The sequence below is a fragment of the Ursus arctos genome, unplaced genomic scaffold (genome assembly GCF_023065955.2).
Source record: "Ursus arctos isolate Adak ecotype North America unplaced genomic scaffold, UrsArc2.0 scaffold_14, whole genome shotgun sequence".
NCBI classification, from domain to species: domain Eukaryota; kingdom Metazoa; phylum Chordata; class Mammalia; order Carnivora; family Ursidae; genus Ursus; species Ursus arctos.
The window spans coordinates 34,753,050-34,775,346 of NW_026622808.1; the positions used below are offsets into that span (position 1 = coordinate 34,753,050).

Below are 22,297 nucleotides of genomic sequence, written 5' to 3' on the forward strand. Positions count from 1 at the left end.
ATCTGGCTCTTGGTTTCAGCTCAGATGATGATTTCTTGGGTTGTGGGATCCAGCCCCAAGCTGGGCTCCGTGCTCAGCAGGGAGTCTGCTTGAAGATTCTCTCCCTCTGCCCCCCCAGCCCACTCTCTTTCTAAAATAAATGAATATTAAAAAAAAAAAGATTCTGGCAGGTGAGACCTACTCACCTTTAGCCGCCCAAGACAAGTTTTATATGCAAGTTCACTTGCTTATTAAACCTGCCAATCTGGAATGGCCTGTTTCCTTGTTCCATCTCTCCTTGCCCTCTGTGTATGGGGGCCAGTTTATGAACCGATGGGAGCCAGCATCACAGAGCTTGGAGTAGGTGGGCTCCTTTCAATCATGGGGGTAAGAGAACAAGCCCTGAGCAACTAGACCTAGGTGGGTGAATTCCTGACAAATATGCTGCCATTGCCCGCACTAACCACCACCCTCCAGGCCTCCATTATATGCAACCTTGGGGAGGGACACCATTTACATGAAGGATGCTCCCTGAGGTGGCCAACACGGCAGATCTGTTCCACCAACTTTTCTACTTTTCTACTTATGGCAGACCTTGCAAATTAATGACGGTATCTGCTCAGTCTGGGCAAAGCCCCAGAATCCTGCCCCAGAATCCTCAGATAACCCCTGCCCATTCCTCAGCGCTAGCATATGAGATGCTAAGTATCTGCCATCATTTGTCTTGATCTTCTGGAACTTGTCAAACAGAGAGGCTGGGGGAAGACCACTTCACTGCTTTATTGGGAGGGGAATACACTCTGACACAATGCAAGGCCCTGAGCCCAGCAGGATCTCTAGCTCGAGATGCAGCTGGTTGGCCGTGACTCTGTAATGGCCCTTGATGAAACCCCGGGAAGCACAGGTGTGGCACCTCCAGTAGGCCTGGATAATGCGGGCAGCATTGAGCAAACGGCAATAGCGTCTACGGATGCGCCACATGCGGACCCAGGACTGCAGCTTGACTGCTGCCCACTCCTTCCGTGTAAAGGTCTCCAGTGCTGCACGCCGCCTCTTCTCCATCAGCTTTGTCAGGATCTGCTTCCACCAGCGCTGAATGATCAGTGCTCTGATTACTGCATGCAGCAGTGTCCGGCGCACCAGGGTGCCCCGCCACCAGGCCTGGATCTTTATGACTTCTGGATTACTGGTAGAGGGCTTATGTTGATTTCCTGGGGTCTTGCAAGAAAAAAGAGAGGACTTTCAGAGAATGTTCCCCACCCACTTGAGTCTTGGGGCATGCCAGAAAGGGACCCTGATTCCCTGTCAACAATCAGCCCTTCTGCTGGGGCTCAGGAGCACTGAACACACACTGGCTGGAACCAGAGGACCAGGTCGGTGTCCTGTCTCTGCCACTCTCTGGTTAATGGACATGGACACATGTTGACCTCTGAATCTCAAAGTCCCCATATATAAAATGGGAGTACGTCTGCCCTGACTACCCAGTTGTATATGGATCAAGTTGGCCATATCAAGGGCCAGCCTAGGGCAAGATCTATGGGTCAAAGAGTTACATATTCCACCCGAATGTGCCCAACGAATCAGGACCTATGACCCTTCCCTTCAGACCCCACCCACTTGCTAGAGAAGTAGCATCTTTTGCTAATCTTGTCCTTCCATCCTTGACTCCAGCTCCAAACCACAACCTGCTCTCTCCCTCTGTCATGTTATAGTATTAAGTTTCCCCCACCCCATAAAGTTCTACCTTTTATCTCTTGCCCATCCTTATTTCTCTTGACTTTCATATTTTAAGTCTTAATTAACAAGTAAACATACACGTACAAGCTCAAATACACACACACACACACACACACACACACACACACTACTGATTAAGCCCAGCTTCCCATATGTTGGCCATTCTGTTCCAGAAACACAGCCCCTATGTTCCCAGCCCCACCCCTGTGTGGCCTTGGGGGCGGGGCTTATACTTGTCTAGCTCCACTTTTAGCACTATCCACTTTCTCTGTCTTGACTGTATCTACATCTTCAGCCTGGACAAAAAAAATGGGGAAAGAGAACAAACAAGAATGAGTTTATTCCTCTTCTTAGCTCTGGATCATGCAAAAAACACTAGCCACAAGCACTTGGACACAAGGACCAGAGGCATCCAAGTCAAGGTTCCTCCTACCTCCACCTTCTTCTCTGAGGTCAGTGATTCTGAGGATAAACCAGTCGGTTCCTCTTTCTGCTGAGGCTCATCTTCAGTTTGTTCATTAATTTGTTCAGGCTGGTCCTCCTCCTGAAATCAGCAGTTAGGGAAAAGGCAAGAGTGAAGCTGCCCTCCCTCCCTGTCCGTTCAGTATCCCACACATCCCCAGCTTCTGGGGCTTCCCAGAGTATTCATATGCCAGGGGATGCCCTCATCCTAAGAGATCTATGGGACATCCCTAAAAAGCCTGGTTTGTCTGTCTCTTGCTTACTCACCATTGGCCCCACATGGATTGGGTGTAGATGGTTCAAATCCCCTCAGGTCTGTGTTGCTGTAGCCATGGATGGGTAGATAAGTGGAGAGGGAGACCTATGATGTCATAAGGGCAGTTATGACTTAGGCACAAGGATGGCACCCAATAGTTGAGCTCCCTCCAACGAAAAGACAAAAGTGTTGTCCATTCTCTTCTGCTGGAAATGGCCAAGGCCCTGAATACAAAAGCAAGACACCAGAAATACTGGCCCATTGATATAAAAGTGTATAAAGATAACCAGTCATTGGTAATATCCCCAATTGGTAAAATTGAGGATTGATTTAATGGTTAACAGTCCATTAATACTCAGAGAATACTAACAAGTTATAACTGTTAAAAAATAATTAATTTAGGGACACCTGGCTGGCTCTGTCAGTAGACCATGTGACTCTTGATCTCAAGGTCATGAGTTCAAGCCCCATGTTGGGTATAGAACTTACTTATAAGTAAATTTAAAAATAAAAAATTTTTTTAAATAATGAATTTGATCTATAGGTACTGATGAAGAAGTGTATCCAAGATATATTTATAAGTGAAAAAGTTGAAGATCATTATGATCCCATTTATATAAATAAAACCATCAAGATACATGATTATACATACACATTGTAAGTGCATACAAAGGAGAAGAAAGGTATATACACCAAATTGCTATCGATGATTATCTTAGAAGAGCTGAATTGTTGACCCATCCATATAAGGCCCAGGGAACTCCATGAGGCTCCCAGGACCAGCTGGAGCCCCCATCTCAGACTACAATGGGCTCAAGTGCTCTCTTGTCTTCTGCCCCTGACAGAGCCACATCATATGGGTGAGGAGTGGCCACTACAGAAGGGTTTAGCTCTGTTCTTATTTCTGAACCATGTAAAAGACGCTTGACACAAGACCCTAGACACTAGGTGGGGCCCTCCCTACTTCTGCCTGCTCCTGTCCTCTGAAAACCCACCTGGTTAATGTGAGTAGCCACTTAGAGTCACAGCCCCAGGTGTCACTAAGAGTGTACTTGTCACACCTTCCAGAATACTCAGGTAAGCCTCATGAGTGAGGAGTGGGGAGGGGCTAAGAGAATAGCAGGTAGGGCTCAAAACTTATCAAAGGAACCTGGGTCCTTCTAACCAGCCTCCATCAGGATGCCAGCCCGCAAGCCACAGGTGAGGATGCCTCACCTGCAGATTCCCCAACTGGCATATGCACATCCCTAGTACTCTTGCCAATCACCCACATACTCCCTTATCTATGGCTGACTCCCGGTGTAGGCCCCTGGGGGTGGCAAGTAGGAGCCTTTGCAGATGGCTAGTGCGTATGCATAGAAAGCCAGCTGACTCTGTGGAACTGAGAAAGAACACAAATTTAACTATTCAGCATTGTCCCAGGGGAAGCAAATGGGAGGCTATCTGAGTCCAGCCTGATTGGGGTGCCTGGGTGGCTCAGTCGCCTTTGGCTCAGGTCATGATCTCAGGGTCCTGGGTTCGAGCCCCGTGTGTGGCTCCCTGCTTCTCTCTCTCCTCCCTACTCATGCTCTCTGTCACTAATTTTGTCTCTCTCGCTCTCAAATAAATAAATAAAATCTTTTTTTTTTTAAAGATAAAGACTTTTAAAAGCAACAAGAGCAAAATTTTCTCCCAAACAACGGAATCCCCATAAGGTTATCAGTGGACTTCTCAGCAGAACAGGCCACAAGAAAGTGATATATTCAAAGGGATAACATATTCAAAATGCTGAAAGAAAAAAACAGCCAACCATGAATAAAGCTGTCCTTTGGAAATGAAGACGAGAAAAAGACTTTCCCAGACAAAAGCTGACAGTTCATCTCTCTCACTACTAGACCTGCCTTATAACAAATGCCAAAGAGTTCTTCAAGCAGAAAGGAAAGGAGTTAATTAGCCTCCTTTCATTTCTGCACACTGGTAAAGGTAAGTATATAATCAAATTCAGAATACTCTAATATTATAACCTGGTGGTGTGTTAATCACTTAACTCTAATACAAAGATTAAATAACAAAAGTATTGGGGTGCCTGGGTAGCGCAGTCGTTAAGCGTCCGCCTTCGGCTCAGGGCGTGATCCTGGCGTTCCGGGATCAAGTCCCACATCGGGCTCCTCGGCTAGGAGCCTGCTTCTTCCTCTCCCACTCCCCCTGCTTGTGTTCCCTCTCTCGCTGGCTGTCTGTCACATAAATAAATACAAAATCTTTAAAAAATAAATAAATAAATAAATAAATAAATAAATAAATAAATAAATAACAAAAGTATTAAAAATCACTACAGTGGGGTACCTGGGTGGCTCAGTCAGTTGAGCGTCAGACTCTTGGTTTCAGCTTAAGTCATGATCTCATGGGTCATGAGATCAAGCCCCACATTGGGCTCTGTGCTCAGCAGGGAGTCTGCTCGAAGATTCTCTCCCTCTGCCCCTCTCCCCACTTGTATACATCCTTTCTCTCTTTCTAAAATAAGTAGATAAATCTTTTTTTTTAAATCACTATAGCTACAATAAGTTGTCAATGGATACACAGTATAAGATGTAAATGATGACATCAAAAACAAAATTGGGGGGAAGAGTAAAAGGTTAGTTTGTGTATGCAATTAAGTTATCAACTTAAAATAGACTATAAGATGTTTTATGTAAGCCTCATGGTAGGCACAAAGGACAAACTTACAGTAAATACACAAAGAAAAAAAAAGGAAATCAAAGCATAACACCATAGGGGCATTTGGCTGGCTGAGTCAGTAGAATGTGGGACTCTTAATCTCAGGGTTGTAAGTTTGAGCCCCACATTGGGTACAGAGATTACTTTTTTAAAAATCTTTCTTAAAATTTCTTATTTATTTGTCAGAGAGAACACAAGAAGGGAGAGCAGCAGGCAGAACAGTAAGAGGAAGAAGCAGGAGCCTGATGCAGGACTCAATCCTAGGACCTTGGGATCATGACCCAAGTCAAAGGCAGCCACTTAACTGACTGAGCCACCCAGGCATCCCTAAAAAAGTCTTTTAAAAAAAAAAGCATATCACTATGGAAAAACATCCAAAACATCAAAGAAAGACAGCAAGAGAAGAAGGAACAAAAGTACTACAAAAGAGCCAGAAAACAGTAAGATGGCATAAGTAAATCCTTACCTATCAGTAAGTACTTTAAATGTAAATGGATTAAATTCTCCAATCAAAAAACTTAGAGTGACTAAATGGACCAAAAAAATGGCCCAAGTATATGCTGCTTAAAAGAAACTCACTTCAACTTTAAGGATACACATAAGCTAAAAGTGAAGGAATGGAAAAAGATATTCCATGAAAAGGGAACCAAAAGAAAGCAGGGGTACACACTTAGACAAAATAGACTTACATGATCTGATTCCAAGACTTACTATCTTGAAAGACTATAAAGTTACAGTAATCAAGACAATGTGGTTTTAGTGAAAGAAGAGACAAATTGATCAATGAAACAGAATAAAGAAGCCGGAAATAGACATTTACACAAGGTATTGATTTTTTTAATGTATCAAGATAATTCAGTACAGAAAGGAAATACATCTTCAATGGGGGAAAAAAGGGAATCTTGACCCTTATCTAAAATTATAGATAACACACACCCACACAGGATGGATCACAGACCTAAACAAAAACTAAAGCTAAAACTGTAAAGCTTGTGGAAGAAAACCTATGAGAATTATTTTGTGACCTTGGAGTTAACAAAGATTTCTTAGGACAGAGAAAACACTAAGTATTAAAGTTTGATAGAATGGACTTCATCCAAATTAAAACCATCTGTTCATCAAAAGACAGCATTTTTAAAAGTCAGCTGGGCTGCTCACTTCAGCAGCTCATATACTAACATTGGAACAATACAGAAAAGATTAGCATGGCCCCTTTACAAGCATGACACACAAATACGTGAAATGTTCCATATTTTCCAGCGTGGTGACCATAGTCCACAATACCGTATGGTGTGTTTGAAAGTTGCTAAGAGAGTAAATCTTAAAAGTTCTCTTAACAAGGGGCCTCTGGGTGGCCCAGTCAGATAAGCGTCTGACTGGCTCAGGTCATGATCTCTGGGTCCTGGGATTGAGCCCCGCGTCGGGCTCCCTGCTAAGCGGGGAGCCTGCTTCTCCCTCTCCCTCTGCCTGCTGCTCTGCCTACTTGTGCTAACTGTCTGTCAGATAAATAAAATCAGAAAGAAAGAAGAAAGAGAAAGAAAGAAAGAGAGAGAGAGAGAGAGAGAGAGAGAGAGAAAGAAAGAAAGAAAGAAAGAAAGAAAGAAAGAAAGAAAGAAAGGAAGAAAAGAAAAGAAAAAAGTTTAGAGCAGAATCCGTAACATTCCCTTCTCATTTCCCAGTAAGAGGAGACTTTGCTGCTCTGCAACACCTCCAGTCTGCCGCCTCTGGCTTCGCCGGTGGCAGGAGTGAATTATCCAGTGGGTAAACCAGCAGAAAGAACATTCCTGTGACAGCCTGGCTGTCATTCAGACCAAGGGCAGAGCTATTCCCAACTCAGACACTTGTCCCCACACGGTAGGCAGTGCAGTGTCCCACCCCACCCACCCCCAGCTTCCCGACCTGGCCTGGTTGGGGCAGGTCAGCCTGACTTGCAGGCCTCGCTGTCTTCATTTCAGTTCTCAGACTCTGCAGCCAGCCCTGACACATCATTGGACAGCCACGGCTTCCTAGTCCAGGGGTCAGCAGCTTCTGACCCCTAGCAAGCAGCCCAGAGCCGTGGGCGGGGAGCGGGACAGATAAGGTCATAGAGGATACTCAGGGACCAGGAGCTGGCTGAGGTCTCCATCCTCGAGTTCCATGGAAAAGGATAAAAAGCCCTCAGCCAGGATGCCTGGGTGGCTCAGTTTGTTAAGCATCTGTCTTGGGCTCAGGTCATGATCCCAGGGTCCTGGGATCGAGTCCCGCATTGGGCTCCTTGCTCAGCAGGGAGCCTGCTTCTCCCTCTGCCTGCCACTCCCCCTGCTTGTGCTCTCTCTTGCCCACTCTCTGACGAATAAATAAATAAAATTTAAAAAAAAAAAAAAAAAGAAAAAGCCCTCAGTGATCAGGACTTTGGGAGCCCTGTCCCTCCCTGGCCCTTTCCAACCCAGTTGTGCCATCACCCTCCTTCCCCACCCAAGAAGCTGCAAGAGACAAGGCCCAAAAGAGGAGGCTTTTAATACAAACAGGGCAGGGCCTGGCCTGGGAAGGACTTAAATAAAGGGGAGAAGAGTCAGGAGCCGGCGGGGGGCCTGGGGGCCCTGTGGAGCGGGATGATGCAGATGGAGTTCCGAGCCTCTCTGATGCGCCACCAGCGGCCAAGCCTGCAGGGGACGGAACCAAAGGACGCTGAGGCCAGGCCCAGCCCCCACCACCCACCCGCTGGCCCAGCCAGCGCCACCGTCCACCTCCCCACTCCAACGGTGCCTCATACCTGTGCTCCTGCCCCACCCCGGCCACCAGGAAATCCCCCGAGCTGGAGAACTTCAGGCTATTGATAAAGCCCACCTGAGAAGAGGGAGAGATGTGGGAAGACAAGAGAAGTGAGAACAGATCCCCCCACACACACCACAGTCCCAGCCTCACAGCCAAGGCCTTGGCCTCGGCAGGCCTAGCTTAAGTCTCTGCTCTTGCCTCCTGCCGCCTGGATCAGGCCCTGACCCCTGTGAGATGGAGGGAAACAGAGCACCAGCCTCACAGTGAGTTTGTGGGGATTTAAGGAGACAGTGTACGCCAAGTACATCCTGTATCAGGGGTGGCCCAGGGCCTAGCTTCTGGCTGCGGGGTCCTGGAGACCCCATGACTCTCACCGAGCCCTGCACTCACCAGGTGTCGCTGACCATCCTGCCACTCTCCTTGGGGTGCCCCACATCCACATGCCCTTGCCTGGGGTCAGTCAGGCACCAGCCATGCAGAACCCATCACAGCCCCAGGCCCTCCACACCTCGGCACACGCTGTTCCCTGCCTCGTCCCGGCTTTGCTCCCCTGCACCTAGGACAAGGCAGGGAGTGCAGGAGAGGAAAGGGGAGGTGGGGGAAGAAGGAAGAGGAAGAAGGAGGAAGGCCCTCTGCTAGGAGCTGGGACTATGAAAAAGAGAAGTCCTAGCTGGTCCTGCCCCGAGGAGCCTCTCTTCTGGCAGGAAAAAACGGTAAGGGGCTGATTCCAGGGGCCATGAGCTCCAGGGCCTCGGGAGTGTGGCAAAGACAGGCTGCGCGTTCAAGCCCCACTTACCAGGGGAATGTCGCAGAGAGGGTCAAGCCGCCGGAAGCCCTCCCCACACTGCCAGAGCCGCACGCAGGAGCTGTGGGAGCCTGGGGGGGACAGGGAGATAGTGAGCACCTCCGCCCCAGCCCGCCCTGCAACCCCCTCCTCAAAGGGCACCCACCTGTGGCCACGAGGTCCGTGTTGAGCAGGGCTGCCACTGACGACACCCAGAAGGGCTGCTCCAGGCCCGGCTCCCCCCGCAGCCCGTGGGCCTCACGCTGCAGGGCGAGTGGCCGCTTCTTGGAGAGGCCCCACAAGGCCACGGAGCTGTGGACAGAGAAGATCATCGGCGAGGGGCCGGCGCAGGGCAGAACGGCCACTCGGCGAAAAGGAACCACACCGCCGCACGGGGAGGTTCCAGGAGGCGAGGCTGGCAGTGGTAGGAGGCATCCAAGAGGCAGCCCTTACCCATCATCCGCGCCCGACACCATGTGCTCCTCGTTGATAAGCTGGATGCTGTCGATGGAGCCCCTGGCGAAAGGAGCAGTGAGGGGCACGGCCCCTCACCCAACCCCCTCCCCCAGCCCCTCCCCCCACGGGGCCCGGCGGATCGCCTTACTGGTGGCCGTAGAAGACAAGCTGGGACTCCTCGGGGATCTTCCACACACGCACCGTGCCGTCCCGGCCGCCGGCCGTCACGCAGCACTCCCTGCTCAGGGCGTCCAGCGCAGCCACGGCATCCTGGTGCCCGAAGCTGGAGGGGGGCGGAGGGAGGCCGGCGTCACACACGCGTGCACTGGCGCACACATCCGCACACCCTCTCCCCGCGCACACTCACAGCGTCTCCACGTAGGAGTTCTCCGCCACGTTCCACACCTTCACCGAGCGGTCGTGGGACGTGCTGTAGAGCTGGTGGGTGCCTCTGCGGAACGCCAGCCCCTAAGGGTGCAGGGAGAGGGAGCAAAAGGGGCCCTGGACTACAGCAGGCGAGACAGAAGTCAGGCCCGGGAGGACTTGCTGAAAAGCAGGTCACAGCTGCAGACTTCTGAGCGGCCCCCGCTCCCCAAGCAAGCTCCGTCCCTCCCAGCTCTCCCCATCCCTTCACCCCCTTTATGTCCTTTACAGTGCCCCTCACTGAACCAAAGCACAGGTTCCCCCAGCACGGCGACCCTCTGCCTCCTGCACCCCATCGTCCCAGCCCGGCCCACTTAGTCGCCTGATAAACGTCCACAGCTCCTACCGACACGGCGTCCCGGTGTCCCGTGAAAGTGTACAAGTGCTGGCAGCTCTGGGCCTCCCAGATGAGAATGAGCTTGCTGCGGTCACCCGAGGCCTGCGGCGAAGGGATGAGGACAATGGCCACGGGCACCCAGCGTGTGTCCCGGCCTCTCTCCCCACCCCGGGGCCAACCCCGCCTTACAAGGTACTTGCCGTCAGAGGAGATGGCCATGCAGAGAATGTGGCTGCTGTGGCCGGGGGGCTGCCCCTCGGCCCCCTTCTTGGCTCGTGGGATCACATGAAGCTTCCGTCCACTCTCCACACTCCCTGACACCGGGAAAGAGAGAGGCTACAGGGATGGAGGCTAGGACTGGCTGGCCGCCCTCCCAAGGACAGCACGGGGCTGTGGAAAAAGTGGTGGCCTCAGGGCCTGAGATCAGGCTCAGCCACGGTGAGCCCCTGCACGACCCCCTCGGGCTCCTCGTCTGTTACACGGTGACAGTAAGCCCAAAGGACAGCCGCGAAGCCCTGGGAGAAGGGCAGGAAGGTGCTTTAGGACCAAGGCTACGAGTTCTTCCAGTTTCTCCTAAGGGTGGATGAAGACAGCACTCAGCGGTCGAAGGGAGGACCCAGGAAGACCAGGAATGCAATCCTGGGGCTGCACGAAGCCTCAGGCGTCCGCCAGCTGCCCACCTGCAGCGCCAATCCCCGCTCGATCATTACCCTGCCTCTGTTCAATCCCCTCCAATGACAGCGACAGGGAGCTCACAGCCCCACTCCTAGGCTTCCACTGGCACCCAGAAAACACCTCCTTAAGAGCAAACTTCCCTCCAGAAGCTTCCCCCATCGGGCCTCAGTCTGCCCTGATGACTCCCTCCCCCACAGACCAGCCCTCCCAAAAGACCCCCGGGGCTGCACCCCCACCCAGGTGCTCACACTTGATAATGGTGCAGTCTTTGGCAGCAGAGAAGATGGCCGAGTCATCGGGGGTAATGACCACGCACGTGATGGAGAGCTGGTGTCCCCGTAAGACTCGGATGTCGGCCGGGGCTGGGGCCTGAATCTGGGCAGGCAGGGGTGGGTCACTGCCACAGCCGGCAAGAAGGCCCCTAGACACACACACATACACAAACACACACACACACACGCATGCACGCACGCACACACGCACATGCCATCCTTTCCCACCATCTTGACCAGGGCTGCAAGGATCAGACCCTTACCTGACCCTGTCTGCCCAAGTGCCCCCCACGTTCCAGAGCAAAAACCCCACAGCCTGAGTCCCCAGTTAGACCATCTGCTCACCAACCCACATGGGACCCATGATTCACTCCAGTCTTACACCAACCTCCTTTGCCACGGACTTCTGCAGCCTGCCCCGCTGCTCCAGCTGCACAGAGAGGAGAGGGGTGAGCTCCCAGGAGCAGGGCCAGCCCGACCCTTCTCTCCCACCACCTTCCCTCCACAACTCACCACGTCCTCCTTCAGGCGCCCGGCCACCTGGTCCTCCTCAAACGCCCGAGCCTCAGCCTTCTCCTCCTCTGCGCAAGGACAGACCAGACCAGGTCAACCCAGCCCAAGATTCCACCTCTCCCTTCCCATCCGCACCCCACCAGCACCACAGTCCTGGATCCCAAACACTCGGGCTGCGTCCCACGGGAAGTTCAGGCTGCCTCGGGCAAAGGAGAGGCCTCCGCCTGCCTAACCCCTGCCTTTACTTAGAGATCAGGCTAAAGCCCCCTGAAGGTCGGCCCGCCACCCCCCTCGGGAGGCCCGTTCGTCTCCTAGCCACCCTCCCCCAGGGCAGCCAGCACCAGCAACTCTGGCAGCCCGGCAGGGCCCTGAATAGGTCACCCAGCAGGCGGCTGGGGCCGCGGCAGGCAGTCGTACGCGCAGGCCCTGCCCCTCACCTGCCCAGTGCACGGGCTCACCTTGCTGCCTGAGCTGCTCCAGGTAGAGCTTGGCCAAGCGCAGCTTCTTCTCCTGGGCTGTCTCCTCCAGCTCCTCCTCGTCCTCCTCCTCAGTCCTCCTGGGAGGCAGGCTGTGGGCGCAAAGGGGCTGGCTCTGAGAGGGCTCACCCCGCTCTTCTGGCCACTGGGACCATGGCTCCTCGCTGCTTCCCTTGCCACTCACCGCCCCCATCCCTGCCGGCCCACGGGGCCAAGGACTACACATGCAGAAAACCGAAAGCCATGACTTACCAAACTGAAAGGACCCGCCCAGTGCCCGACATGAGGGTGAAAAGGGACCCAAAACCCAGAAAGATCACTGAGAAATCTCTCAACTCTAGAGGGAAAGAGTGCGTGCTACAGACTAAGGAAAGGTCACATACACAGGGTCTGGAATCGACAGCAGCACTGAAAGCAGGCCGACAAAGGAGCCACACACACCCAATCTTCAGGGGCAGTGTGAACCCCGGGAAGGCCACGCCAGTTAAACCATCGGTGACCCGCGAAGATACGGTCAGATGTACAAGGTGCCACAGGACCGGTCTTTTCTAAACCTCACTAAAGGATGGAGGATGTGCTCCCCACACGAGAAGGTAAGCTAAAAATGAGAAAGGCACGGGAGACAGGGAATAGGAGACCCAACATAGAAAGCTGAGAAGGCAGATCCCAGAACCACCACCACCCACCCCCCCCAGACACGGGAGCAGCAGCCAGCCCAGATCTCAGAGAAGGACCCAAGAGACATCGCCACCTCACCCTCACTCCCACGGCAGGAGCCTCTACCTTGAGAACGGGATTCCAGGTGAAACTTAACTGGTCTTGGCTTGACCCTGTGCTGCTGAAAGGTGTGGCTTCCCTTCCATGCCCCATCCCTGGAGCGGCGGGGAGCACTCACTTCACTCAAGACACAACCTACTGGGACTTGCTCTTGGGAGCTAGAGGTAGGTCACCGGAACTGTCCCCTTATCATGGGCCTGAAGATACCCAGTCCCTGTCAAATGCCCCAATTGTTTCCCAAGACTCATTTATGACTTTGCCCACAATGTCCCCAGAAGAGATGCTGGAAACTCAAGGAAGCCAAGGCTAAACCGGGCCCCAGAGACCACTTAGCACCCAGTGCCCAGCAAGCCCTCAGCCAACAGGGTTGGTGCTGCCCTTCCTCTATCCAGCTAAGGTTAGGACTCCTCCTCAGTTTACCTAATCAATCCATTGTTGAGGGGGTCACACGTAAGAGGGAACTTTAAAGAAAAGCAGAGGAAGCATATGCTGTATGATTCCAGTCATATGATGTTCTGGAAAAAGCAAAACTCTAGGGACAGTAGTTAGCAGGGGCTGAAGAGGGGGAGGAACTGACTACAAAGGAGCAGGGGGGATTCTGGAGCGTGATGAAACCCTTCTACACCTTCTCAGCGGTGGTAGTTACACAACTGCATGTGTTTGTCAAAACTCACAAACTGTAAGCTAAAAAAAAGTGAGTATTACTGTATGGAAATTATACCTGAATGAGAAAATGAAAAGAAGGAGGAAGAGGAGGAGAAAGGAAAGAAAGGAGGGAGGGAGGGAGGGAGGAATGGAGGAAGGAAGAAGGAAGGAAGGGAACCAGAGAAATGATTAACTCAAGTCAGAATGCAGAGCTGGGGCTTCTAAGCTTCTGCAAAAGGTCTAGTTCCTAACCTAGGTGGTGGGGCACAGAGCTTCGGCATTTCACCACTGCTCCCTATAGTCCAGATACATTTCATTGACTCCTTCTGCATCTCACACATTCACAACACATTTTTTGAAACATTTAAAAGTATTCGGCACAGGGCCAGGCACACACCCACCCATAGTGACCTTAAAAGTAAGTATATTAAGTCTTTCTGTGAGCAGGCCAAGGCCAGCATGTGCTCAGTGTTAGAAGCTGAATTTCTAAAGCCAACTCTTAGGGAAGGCCCCAGGATTTCCTGGTATGACAACCTCCATTCCACAGGCTCAGGCCTGACACCTAGTTAGCCTCCCCTGAAACCCTGCACCATGCCCCACCCCGGCACCTGCAGAGCCAGGGAGGTATTCAAAGCCCTCCCCAACCCGGATGCAGCCAACACCTGCCTTTGCATCTTCTCCATCTCCCACTCCTGCACATGTAAAGCCCTAGACTTTTCTCTGCTCCCTGAAGGTCCTCCCTGCCTCTACCTGAGGGATTCCTTCTCATCTCTCCAAGCCCTATTCAAACGTCCCCTCCCCTGTCTCCAGAGCACAGAGCTGTAGAATACACATCCCGTTACAACACATTTTCTCTTCACCTGCCTGCTCATCTCTGTATTCTCAACAGTAAAGCCAGTGGCTGGCATATGTTGAGAGCAGCAATTGTGAAAGTGTGGGAAAAGAGATGAAGAACTAGCAAGCACGTCTTGCATCCCTCTCCCCTTACCAGCCGGTCCAGCCTGTGCTCAGGTCCCTGCGAAGAACCAGGGAGCTCTCACTGGTCTCCCACTGGGACTGGGGGTTCTCCCCACAAAGAGACCCCGCAGAGAAGGAGATGAGATTTCTCAATCTCCTCAAGACGAATCCTACTCATCAGGGTCAGAACTGAAGGAAAGAGCCAAGATCTAAAAGCCAAAAACGCCAGAGACCTGGGTTCTAGTCCCAGCTCACTGGGCCTCACTGTTCCCTTCCCCTAGATGAAAGAGAGCTCACCTCTCACTCTCAGAGTCGCTGGAGATCTCTTCATTCATCTTGCCGCCTCCCTTGGACTTGCCCCGGTCCCCGGAAGAGTCGGCCTGAGAATTAAATAATTCTGTCGTTGGTCAGGGGTCCCAACAATCCTGGCACTGACCAAGCGCCCCTTCCAATCTCTCGAGGGCCGCGGGACTAGGAAAGGCGGTGGGCCCCCGGCTCAAGTGCAAGGTCTTTCAGGATTTGGCCCACGGAGACAGGGACAAAGCTGACTCCAGCTAGGGTCCCGAAAAAAAGGGCCGCGAAGGGGCCCGGGGCCCGGGTGTCCGGTATGGGATGACGGTGGACCCAGTAGCGGGACTGACTCTGGGCCGCAGAAGCTCCAGGCTCACCTTTCGCCGCCGCTTTCCAGTCCCTCCACCGGCCCCGGCCCCCGAGGCCGACCTTCCCCGCTTTCGAGCCGCCGCTGCCGCCGACATGCTGCCCACCGTGAGTGTAACAGCCACCACCGAGAACTCACGTGGCTGCTAAACCCCCGGAGGTCTGGCAAGACTCCGCGCCGGGATAGGCTCCCACTGCCCCGCGGGTCCCGCCTCCCACAATTCCATTGGGTCTTTCTCTAAGCTCTGTCACGCCCCCCAAGCGCCCATAGGATAAACACTCGTGGCCACGCCTCCGAGAGTTTCTAGGGGCTCCCGCTGCTAGTTCCAGTAGGAAGCAAGCCTCTCCCGGCGCTTCCGGCCCAAGGCTATGGCGCATGCGCCCTGCTGCGGGTTGACGTTCCAAGGGCGGGTCGAACCAGAAGGGCCTGCTGTGTTTGCGGTCCTTGGACGCTGGGAGGCGTCAGAGATGCAGGGTTCCGTTTCTCCGAGCGTGACTCCTCCCCATCGGGGGCGGGAGCCAGGGTAAACCATCCTGGCAGGAGATAACCGGGAGGAATCTAGGCAGTCCCGAGGAAGGGAGGCAGAGTCTGCACCTGCGCCCAAGGTCACTGGGCAGCCGGCAGACACGTATTGCGCGCCTCAGGCCAGACAAGTGGCGCTAAGGACGCGTCAGTCCCCTGGGCTGCTCTGGCTGTATCTCGATCAAGTGTCCTCCGGTCCATGGGACAGGCCGTTGGCCTCCGCCTGTCCAGCCTCTGACTCACTTGACTGGTGACCAGATAGCTGGAAAACCACACCCCCATCCCGCGCCGCCCCTGCTCCCATCTCTGGCATTTGTAGGGAAATCACTCCCCAAGTCACGCCTAAAGTTACAGAGGGTTTCTAGAGAAGGTCCTAGAGCTGGAACTGCTGTGGGGGTCCTGATACTAGACCCGTGGCTGCCATCTCTCCCAGGTCCCTGCTTCTCTTAGGTGAGTGCCCTATGGCCCTGCCCACAGCCCTATGCAGGGCAGGGCAGGACCGGGTGTGACTGGCGCTTGCCCTCTGGCAGTTCAAGGCCACTGGTCTCAGACCCTGACTGGCACCCCAGAAATTTGAACCCCTTGGGAAGGGTTTCTGGGCCGCTGGGTCCTAAGTTCTAGAGGGACAGATCTAGCCCCAGGAGTGTGGCCCTTGGGAGCTGCTGCCCACTCTCCTCCATAGTTGGGGTGACTCAGCCCAGCAACCATGCCAGGTCCATCCGAGTCAGCTGAGACAGGGGAGGAGCAGGCAGTACCCAGAGGGAGGAGGAGCCCAAAGCAGAAAGAGAGTGTCTTTTCACTTTCCCTGCCTCATCAGGACACTGGATAGCTAGAGAGGATAGGGAACCATTCTTCCTTGCCCCAAGGGCAGATTGGACAGGGTCCTGGCCTGGCCCCTGTGAATGGGGAAAGGGAGAGGGGACTGGTGCAGAGAGCTGGTTTTGGTCTGGGTTAGGTAATGAGGAAATAGAGGCAGAGGGAGGCAGTGGGGTGAGGGTGTCACCAAAGGGCAAACCCAGAGTGGGGCAAGTTGGTGCTGTGCCAGTCAGGTGGGTTACAGAGGCTCTGAAGACTGAGGGCCCCCTCTGTGCCCCAGAAGAGCCATGGCTCCAAAGCGCAAGCCCCAGGTGCAACGTGAGGGCCCTGCAAAAAAGAAGGGGCGGCAGGGGGCAGAGGAAGAGGACAGCTTCCGCTCCACTGCCGAGGCCCTCAGAGCTGCACCCACAGAGAAGCACATAGTCCGAGTGGACCCAGCATGCCCGCTCAGCCACACCCCTGGGACCCAGGTAAGCTGTAGTCCCTACCCAGACTTGGAGCGTACTCCTTCCTACGTACAAATGCACTCAGACCTGCTCCCCTCCTCACTGTGGCTTGGCTCTGGCCAGGTAGCTCAGGGTCCCAAGTAAGCTATGTCCCCCAAGACCCCAAAGGTCAGGTCTTATAACCCATCAGATCCAGGCAGGTCATGTCTGCTCTTCAAACCCCAGGGCAAGCCCCTGAGCTTCTCAGGCCTCCCCCTGCCACATTTAAGGCAGGACTTCGACCCCTTCAGTCTCCCCAGGGCTCACGTATATCCCCTAAAGCAGCCTCACAGGGCCATATCCCCCTGAGATCCCTTGCATGGCAGGGTTGTGTCCCTGTGAGACATAGGGCAGAACCAGTGTCTCCCTCTGATTCCCTGACAGAGGGCACAGCCATGTCCTTCCAGAACTTCCCCCCAACTGCCTGAGTTTAGTCACATCTCCTCAGATTGTGTCCCCCCACGGCAGAACCATGACCTCCTCAAGCCTCCCCTGACAGAGCCTCCTCTGATGCCCCCAGTGCAGCCTGACTCCTGTCCCCATCAGACCCCTGTCCATGTGCGGACGGGTACCCTGTCCTACCCAAGGGCAGCCCAAGCGGGCCTGCCCTCCCCACGCCCCCTCTGGGCCTAGGTGCATGAAGACTACGCCTGCACCCTGAACCAGACCAACATCGGAAGCAACAACAACAAATTCTACATCATCCAGCTGCTGGAAGAGGGTGACCGCTTCGCCTGCTGGAACCGCTGGGGCCGTGTGGTAAGTGCCACCACCTTCCCACCCTGTACCCACCTCCTCCCCACCTCTCCCTGCTCGACACATGCGCCCTGCTCCCCAGGGTCCCCCCAGCTTACCCGGCTGCCGACTGCACCTCGTCTCCACCTCTGACTGCCCAGGGGCTCTTGGCGCGGGGCCTGGCAGAGCAGAGGCCAGCAAATGCTGACAGCGGGCCGGTGGCAGGCACACCCCTGAAGGCTGTTGGTTGCAGGGAGAGGTGGGCCAGTCAAAGCTCAGCTACTTCAAGTTACTGGAGGATGCAAAGAAGGACTTTGAGAAGAAATTTCGGGACAAGACCAAGAACAGCTGGGTGGAGCGGGACCACTTTGTGGCCCACCCGGGCAAGTACACGCTCATCGAAGTGCAGGGAGGCGAAGAGGCCCAGGAAGCTGTGGTGCAGGTGACGTCGCCAGGAGGGTGGTGGGGCCTGGGATGAGAAGGGGACTGGAAGGAGAGACCCAGCCACTTGGCTTCTGCCACTACCCAGCTGTGTGGCCTCAGTCTCAGACCTCCCCTCTCTGGCTTCAATCTGGCCAATCTTTGTCTAATGCCAGGCTCTGCTCTGGCTGTGCCCAGCTGCTCCCGCCCATCCGAGCCCTCTACCCCTAGGTGGACGGAGGCCCAGTGAGGACCAAGGTGCAGCGCGTGCGGCCCTGCTCCCTAGACACAGCCACACAGAAGCTCATCACCAACATCTTCAGCAAGGACATGTTCAAGAATGCCATGACCCTCATGAACCTGGGTGAGGGGAGAGGGGCCAGGCAAGGGGGCAGGGGCCCCGGGGGGGCAGGGCTGAGGGCTGAGTCTCCCCCACTCTCCCCGCCCGCCCCCCAGATGTGAAGAAGATGCCCCTAGGGAAGCTGAGCAAGCAGCAGATTGCACGGGGCTTCGAGGCTTTGGAGGCCCTGGAGGTGGTGCTGAGAGCCCCCGCGGATGGCGGCCTCAGCCTGGAGGAGCTGTCCTCCCGCTTCTACACCGTCATTCCGCACAACTTCGGCCGCAACCGGCCCCCGCCCATCAACTCCCCTGAGCTTCTGCAGGCCAAGAAGGACATGCTGCTGGTGACGTTCAGCAGGGGGGCAGGCAATGGGGCAGACGGACAGACGGGGCAAGGGAGACGGGGGACATGTGGCCATGAAGGCCCAGAGAGGTGGACAGAATGGGTAGCCGGAAGGACGGGGAGGGGAAGGCCAGGCAGATGGCTGGGGTGGGGGTGCACGGGCGGACAGACAGGTGGGTGGCCATGGTCCCAGTCGTGCGGGATGGAGGAGGCTGGGAGTCGAGCGGACAGACAAGCTGCCCGTGCCCATCACTTTAGGTGCTGGCAGACATCGAGCTGGCCCAGACCCTGCAGGCGTCCCCCGAGGAGGAGAAGGTGGAGGAGGCGCCACACCCACTGGACCGGGACTACCAGCTCCTTAAGTGCCAGCTCCAGCTGCTGGACCCAGAGGCAGCCGAGTACAAGGTGCGCCGAGTCCCACAGAGGGGCCAGGCCGACAGTGGGCACTGTCCCTCGCCCATCGGCCCTCCTGGTGTGCAGAGGCATCGCCTGCCCTTGGCCTTCTCTCCCTGTGTCCCTAGGGCCTGAGGAGAGCTCTGGGACTGCAGGCGGCAGTGGGGCTTGTCCACACATCTCTCCGCCTCGGCACCCAGCTTCTGCTTTTCCTGCAGGTGATCCGTACCTACCTAGAGCAGACTGGCAACAGCTACCGGTGCCCGGCTCTTCAGCATGTTTGGAGAGTGAACCGGGAAGGGGAGGTGAGGGAGAGTCCCCCCAACCCATCCCCCTCATTACCTGTCCCTTACGGAGATGACCTTGGCTTATGGCCCATCAGCGAGTCGGTTTAGCAACTCATCGGCTTCCCCCAGGCCCAGGTCCCGTGCACGTGTGCCTGAGTGTGTGTGCCTGGCCAGAGGGGCCTTTGGCCTTGGTCGCACCCTCTGAACAGCAGGAAGAAGCCCCTGAGCTTGGCTACCCTCCCCGTTCCCCCGTCCTTCCCCCCAGGGAGACAGGTTCCAGGCCCACTCCAAGCTGGGCAATCGGAGGCTGCTGTGGCACGGCACCAACGTGGCGGTGGTGGCCGCCATCCTTACCAGCGGGCTCCGCATCATGCCGCATTCCGGCGGCCGCGTTGGCAAGGGCATCTACTTCGCCTCGGAGAACAGCAAGTCAGCTGGCTATGGTGAGGAACCCCGCGGGGCCGAGCCCGGGGCCGGCATGGGACACGAGGGGGGACTGGGCCTAGCGCCTGCCCACCTCGTGGCGGATCCAGGAGAGGAATCCTTGAGTCGCTACTGACCCGAGTGCCCGACGGGGCATCCTGGGGACTGGGGGGTGGGAGGGCTCAGAGGAAGCACCGGTGGTCAGGGACAGGTCAGAAGCCCCACGCAGCTTCCCTTCCTGGAGAAGGTGATGCGGATACAATGAGCATGCCAGCCAGAGGTGGGGGGTAGGAGGGGTGGTGAAAGAGGAGGCTTGGAGGTGAAGAAGCTGGGAGGTGGCACAAAGCCTGGGAGCCTGCAGCGGGTCAGGACCTCTGCGCACAGCCTGATGATAAAGATCTGAGCAAATGCCCGGTCTGGGTGGGAGGCTGGGGCCCGGAGCATCAAGGGGGTTTATCCAGAGAGTGATGGGGACCCTAACCAGACTGTATCCAGCAGCATCTCTGTGGCTGCAGCCATGGGAGGACAGCTGAGGCCAGAGGCACAGGGAAGCCATGCTCTCATCCAGGCCAGATATGATGGGCACCCAGCCCAGTCAGTGGAGGTGGGAGAAGAGAATCCGTGAGAGGGATGTATGGGAGGTGGGATGGGCAGCCTGTGTGACAGGGTCAGAGGTATCTCTGATGACCCCCAAGTTTCTGTCCAGAGGTGTCCTCACTGAGGAGACCTCCCCAGATTGGCTCCTCAGCCAGCCCATCATTGGAGACCCCCACCACCCACCAAGCCAAGAGAGCAAGGCTGGATGGGGCTGATGTTCTAGGATATCTGAGGTCGCCCGAGGCCAAGGGGTCCACCAGGAAGGCAGAGGAGCCGAAGAAGGAGTAGAGGGTGGCCTCAGGAGAGCCAGTGTAAGGGGGGGGTCCCAGGGTAGGGGGTGGAGGATGCCAGTGGCAAAATGAGCAGAGCAGGCCAGAGAGAAAAGGCGTCTACCCTGAATTTGGTCACTGGGAGCCCATTGCTGACCTTGGTGTGGGGGGCAGGGGCTGCAGAAGCCTGTTCTCCGGGATCCGAGGAATGGAGGAGGGGTTGGGAAGGAGCACAGCCAAGACAAAGGGGTGTTCTGTTTTGTTTTGTTTTAAGATTTTATTTATTTGACAGAGAGAGAGTGAGAGAGCACAAGTAGGGGGAGCAGCAGAGGGAGAGGGAGAAGCAGGCTCCCCGCCAAGCAGGGAGCCCAATGCGGGGCTCAATCCCAGGACCCTGAGACAGTGACCTGAGCCAAAGGCAGTCGCTTAACTGACTGAGCCACCCAGGCACCCCAAGGGGGTGTTTTTAAGGATGCAGGAAGAGTGGGCACTTTTCTGGGCTGGGTCAACAAAGCCAGAGGAGATAATAATGCCACAGAGCAGGGGCCAGGGAGTCAGGTAAGAGGGCCAAACTGCCCACGCTGAGCTTCCCTGGGTCCCCCAGTTACTGGCATGTCCTGCGGAGCCCACCAAATTGGCTACATGTTCCTGGGCGAGGTGGCACTGGGCAGAGAGCACCACATCACCATCGACGAGCCCAGCTTGAAGCAGCCACCCCCTGGCTTCGACAGTGTCATTGCCCGAGGCCACACAGAGCCTGGTGAGTCCCACAAAGCTGAACAGGCCTGAGGATAAAGGCCTGGGGCTGAGCTAGGGGACCAGGACGATTTCAGGGAGGACGTGGGCAGGGACAGGGCTGTGGGGAGGGAAGGAAAGAAGCAGCCTTCCTTACTAGTCATTCATTTTGTCCTTCAACGAATGTTTGCTGGTTTGCTCGTTCAACATATCGCTCCTGGGCATCCAGGAGGGCTTCAAAGCAAAGGTGTCAATGACTGAGCATTAAAAGCTAAGCATTTCCAGGCAGAGAAACGGAGCAGATGTTCCAGGCAGAAGGCCCAGCCTGTGCGGTGGTTTGTAGATTGCAAGATGGGAATGAGCAGGTGTTCCCCGCGGCAGAAGTGGAGAGCACAGGGGGCAGAACTTACTGGTAAAGCCAAGGATCAGTGACCCTTGAGTCACCCATGGCCCTTGCTGTGTCCTGCAGATCCAACCCAGGACACTGAGCTGGAGCTGGATGGCCAGCGAGTGGCGGTGCCCCAGGGCCGGCCTGTGCTCTGTGAGGAGTTCAGCAGCTCCCAGTTCTCCCAGAGCGAGTATCTCATCTACCAGGAGAGCCAGTGTCGCCTGCGCTACCTGCTGGAGGTTCACCTCTGAGCTGTCTGCCTACCCCTGCCCCGGGGCCTGCTGGCGGCTAGACCATCAGTCTTAACCTTCCCGCCCACCTCTGGTGCCCCCAAATCTCCCTCTTGTGTCGCAGACAGTGATCCCGCCTCCCTCCAATCCCTGCCAGCCCTGGCACGGCCAGGGCCCCGGAGTCTCACCTCTTAAGGGGATGGGCGTGATGGACCGCCGTGATTCCTGGGCACAGATACAGCAGCCCGTTCAAGTTAGAAGAGCACAGGCTAAGGGTGGGTGGAATCCCACATCCCTCCGGGCTGTCCACCCTGACCGAGACGCTCTGTCCGAGAGGTGTGAGCGCCAGGCGAGGCTGAACTTCAAGCATATGATAGCAAGTCTATTAAAGATTGTATCCGCTCCCTCCCTGCGCTCTGCTTGTCGTGCTGTACCTGACTAGGCGGGGACCTCCTTCTCT

At 55.3% G+C, this 22,297-nt stretch overlaps 3 protein-coding genes and 1 non-coding gene across 6 annotated transcripts; 2 read left to right on the forward strand and 2 right to left on the reverse strand.

The window, feature by feature from the left end:
• Positions 1-704: 704 nt before the first annotated feature.
• On the reverse strand, positions 705-2,735 carry LOC113256539 (IQ domain-containing protein F1). The gene is made up of 3 exons (XM_044385155.3): positions 2,446-2,735; positions 2,150-2,260; positions 705-1,176 (listed from the first exon to the last, which is right to left on the reverse strand). Exons 1-3 carry the CDS (start codon positions 2,446-2,448, stop codon positions 751-753), a joined length of 540 nt encoding a protein of 179 aa, XP_044241090.1. The 5' UTR covers positions 2,449-2,735; the 3' UTR covers positions 705-750.
• Positions 2,736-6,275: 3,540 nt separating this feature from the next.
• LOC113257311 (U6 spliceosomal RNA) lies at positions 6,276-6,385 on the forward strand. The gene has a single exon (XR_003316924.1). It is a non-coding gene; the product is annotated as a U6 spliceosomal RNA (small nuclear RNA).
• A 1,219-nt stretch (positions 6,386-7,604) lies between these two features.
• RRP9 (ribosomal RNA processing 9, U3 small nucleolar RNA binding protein) lies at positions 7,605-15,034 on the reverse strand. The gene is made up of 15 exons (XM_026500949.4): positions 14,866-15,034; positions 14,495-14,577; positions 11,801-11,910; positions 11,343-11,410; positions 11,218-11,259; positions 10,806-10,932; positions 10,072-10,196; positions 9,892-9,984; positions 9,490-9,590; positions 9,271-9,405; positions 9,120-9,182; positions 8,833-8,978; positions 8,679-8,758; positions 7,881-7,954; positions 7,605-7,770 (listed from the first exon to the last, which is right to left on the reverse strand). The coding sequence occupies exons 1-15, from the start codon at positions 14,950-14,952 to the stop codon at positions 7,680-7,682; spliced, it is 1,425 nt and encodes a 474-aa protein (XP_026356734.2). The 5' UTR covers positions 14,953-15,034; the 3' UTR covers positions 7,605-7,679.
• Positions 15,035-15,540: 506 nt separating this feature from the next.
• Positions 15,541-22,245, forward strand: PARP3 (poly(ADP-ribose) polymerase family member 3). Of its 3 annotated transcripts, none has more exons than XM_026500950.4 (11): positions 15,541-15,827; positions 16,474-16,663; positions 17,312-17,437; positions 17,667-17,855; positions 18,065-18,197; positions 18,290-18,516; positions 18,774-18,920; positions 19,127-19,213; positions 19,461-19,638; positions 21,089-21,244; positions 21,689-22,245. In XM_026500950.4, the coding sequence occupies exons 2-11, from the start codon at positions 16,481-16,483 to the stop codon at positions 21,856-21,858; spliced, it is 1,596 nt and encodes a 531-aa protein (XP_026356735.1). In that variant the 5' UTR covers positions 15,541-15,827; positions 16,474-16,480; the 3' UTR covers positions 21,859-22,245. The 3 variants fall into 3 exon arrangements, with proteins under 3 accessions (XP_026356735.1, XP_026356737.1, XP_026356736.1); XM_026500951.4 differs by having other exon boundaries at positions 15,658-15,827; positions 16,477-16,663; XM_026500952.4 differs by lacking the exon at positions 17,667-17,855 and having other exon boundaries at positions 15,640-15,827.
• Positions 22,246-22,297: the final 52 nt, after the last annotated feature.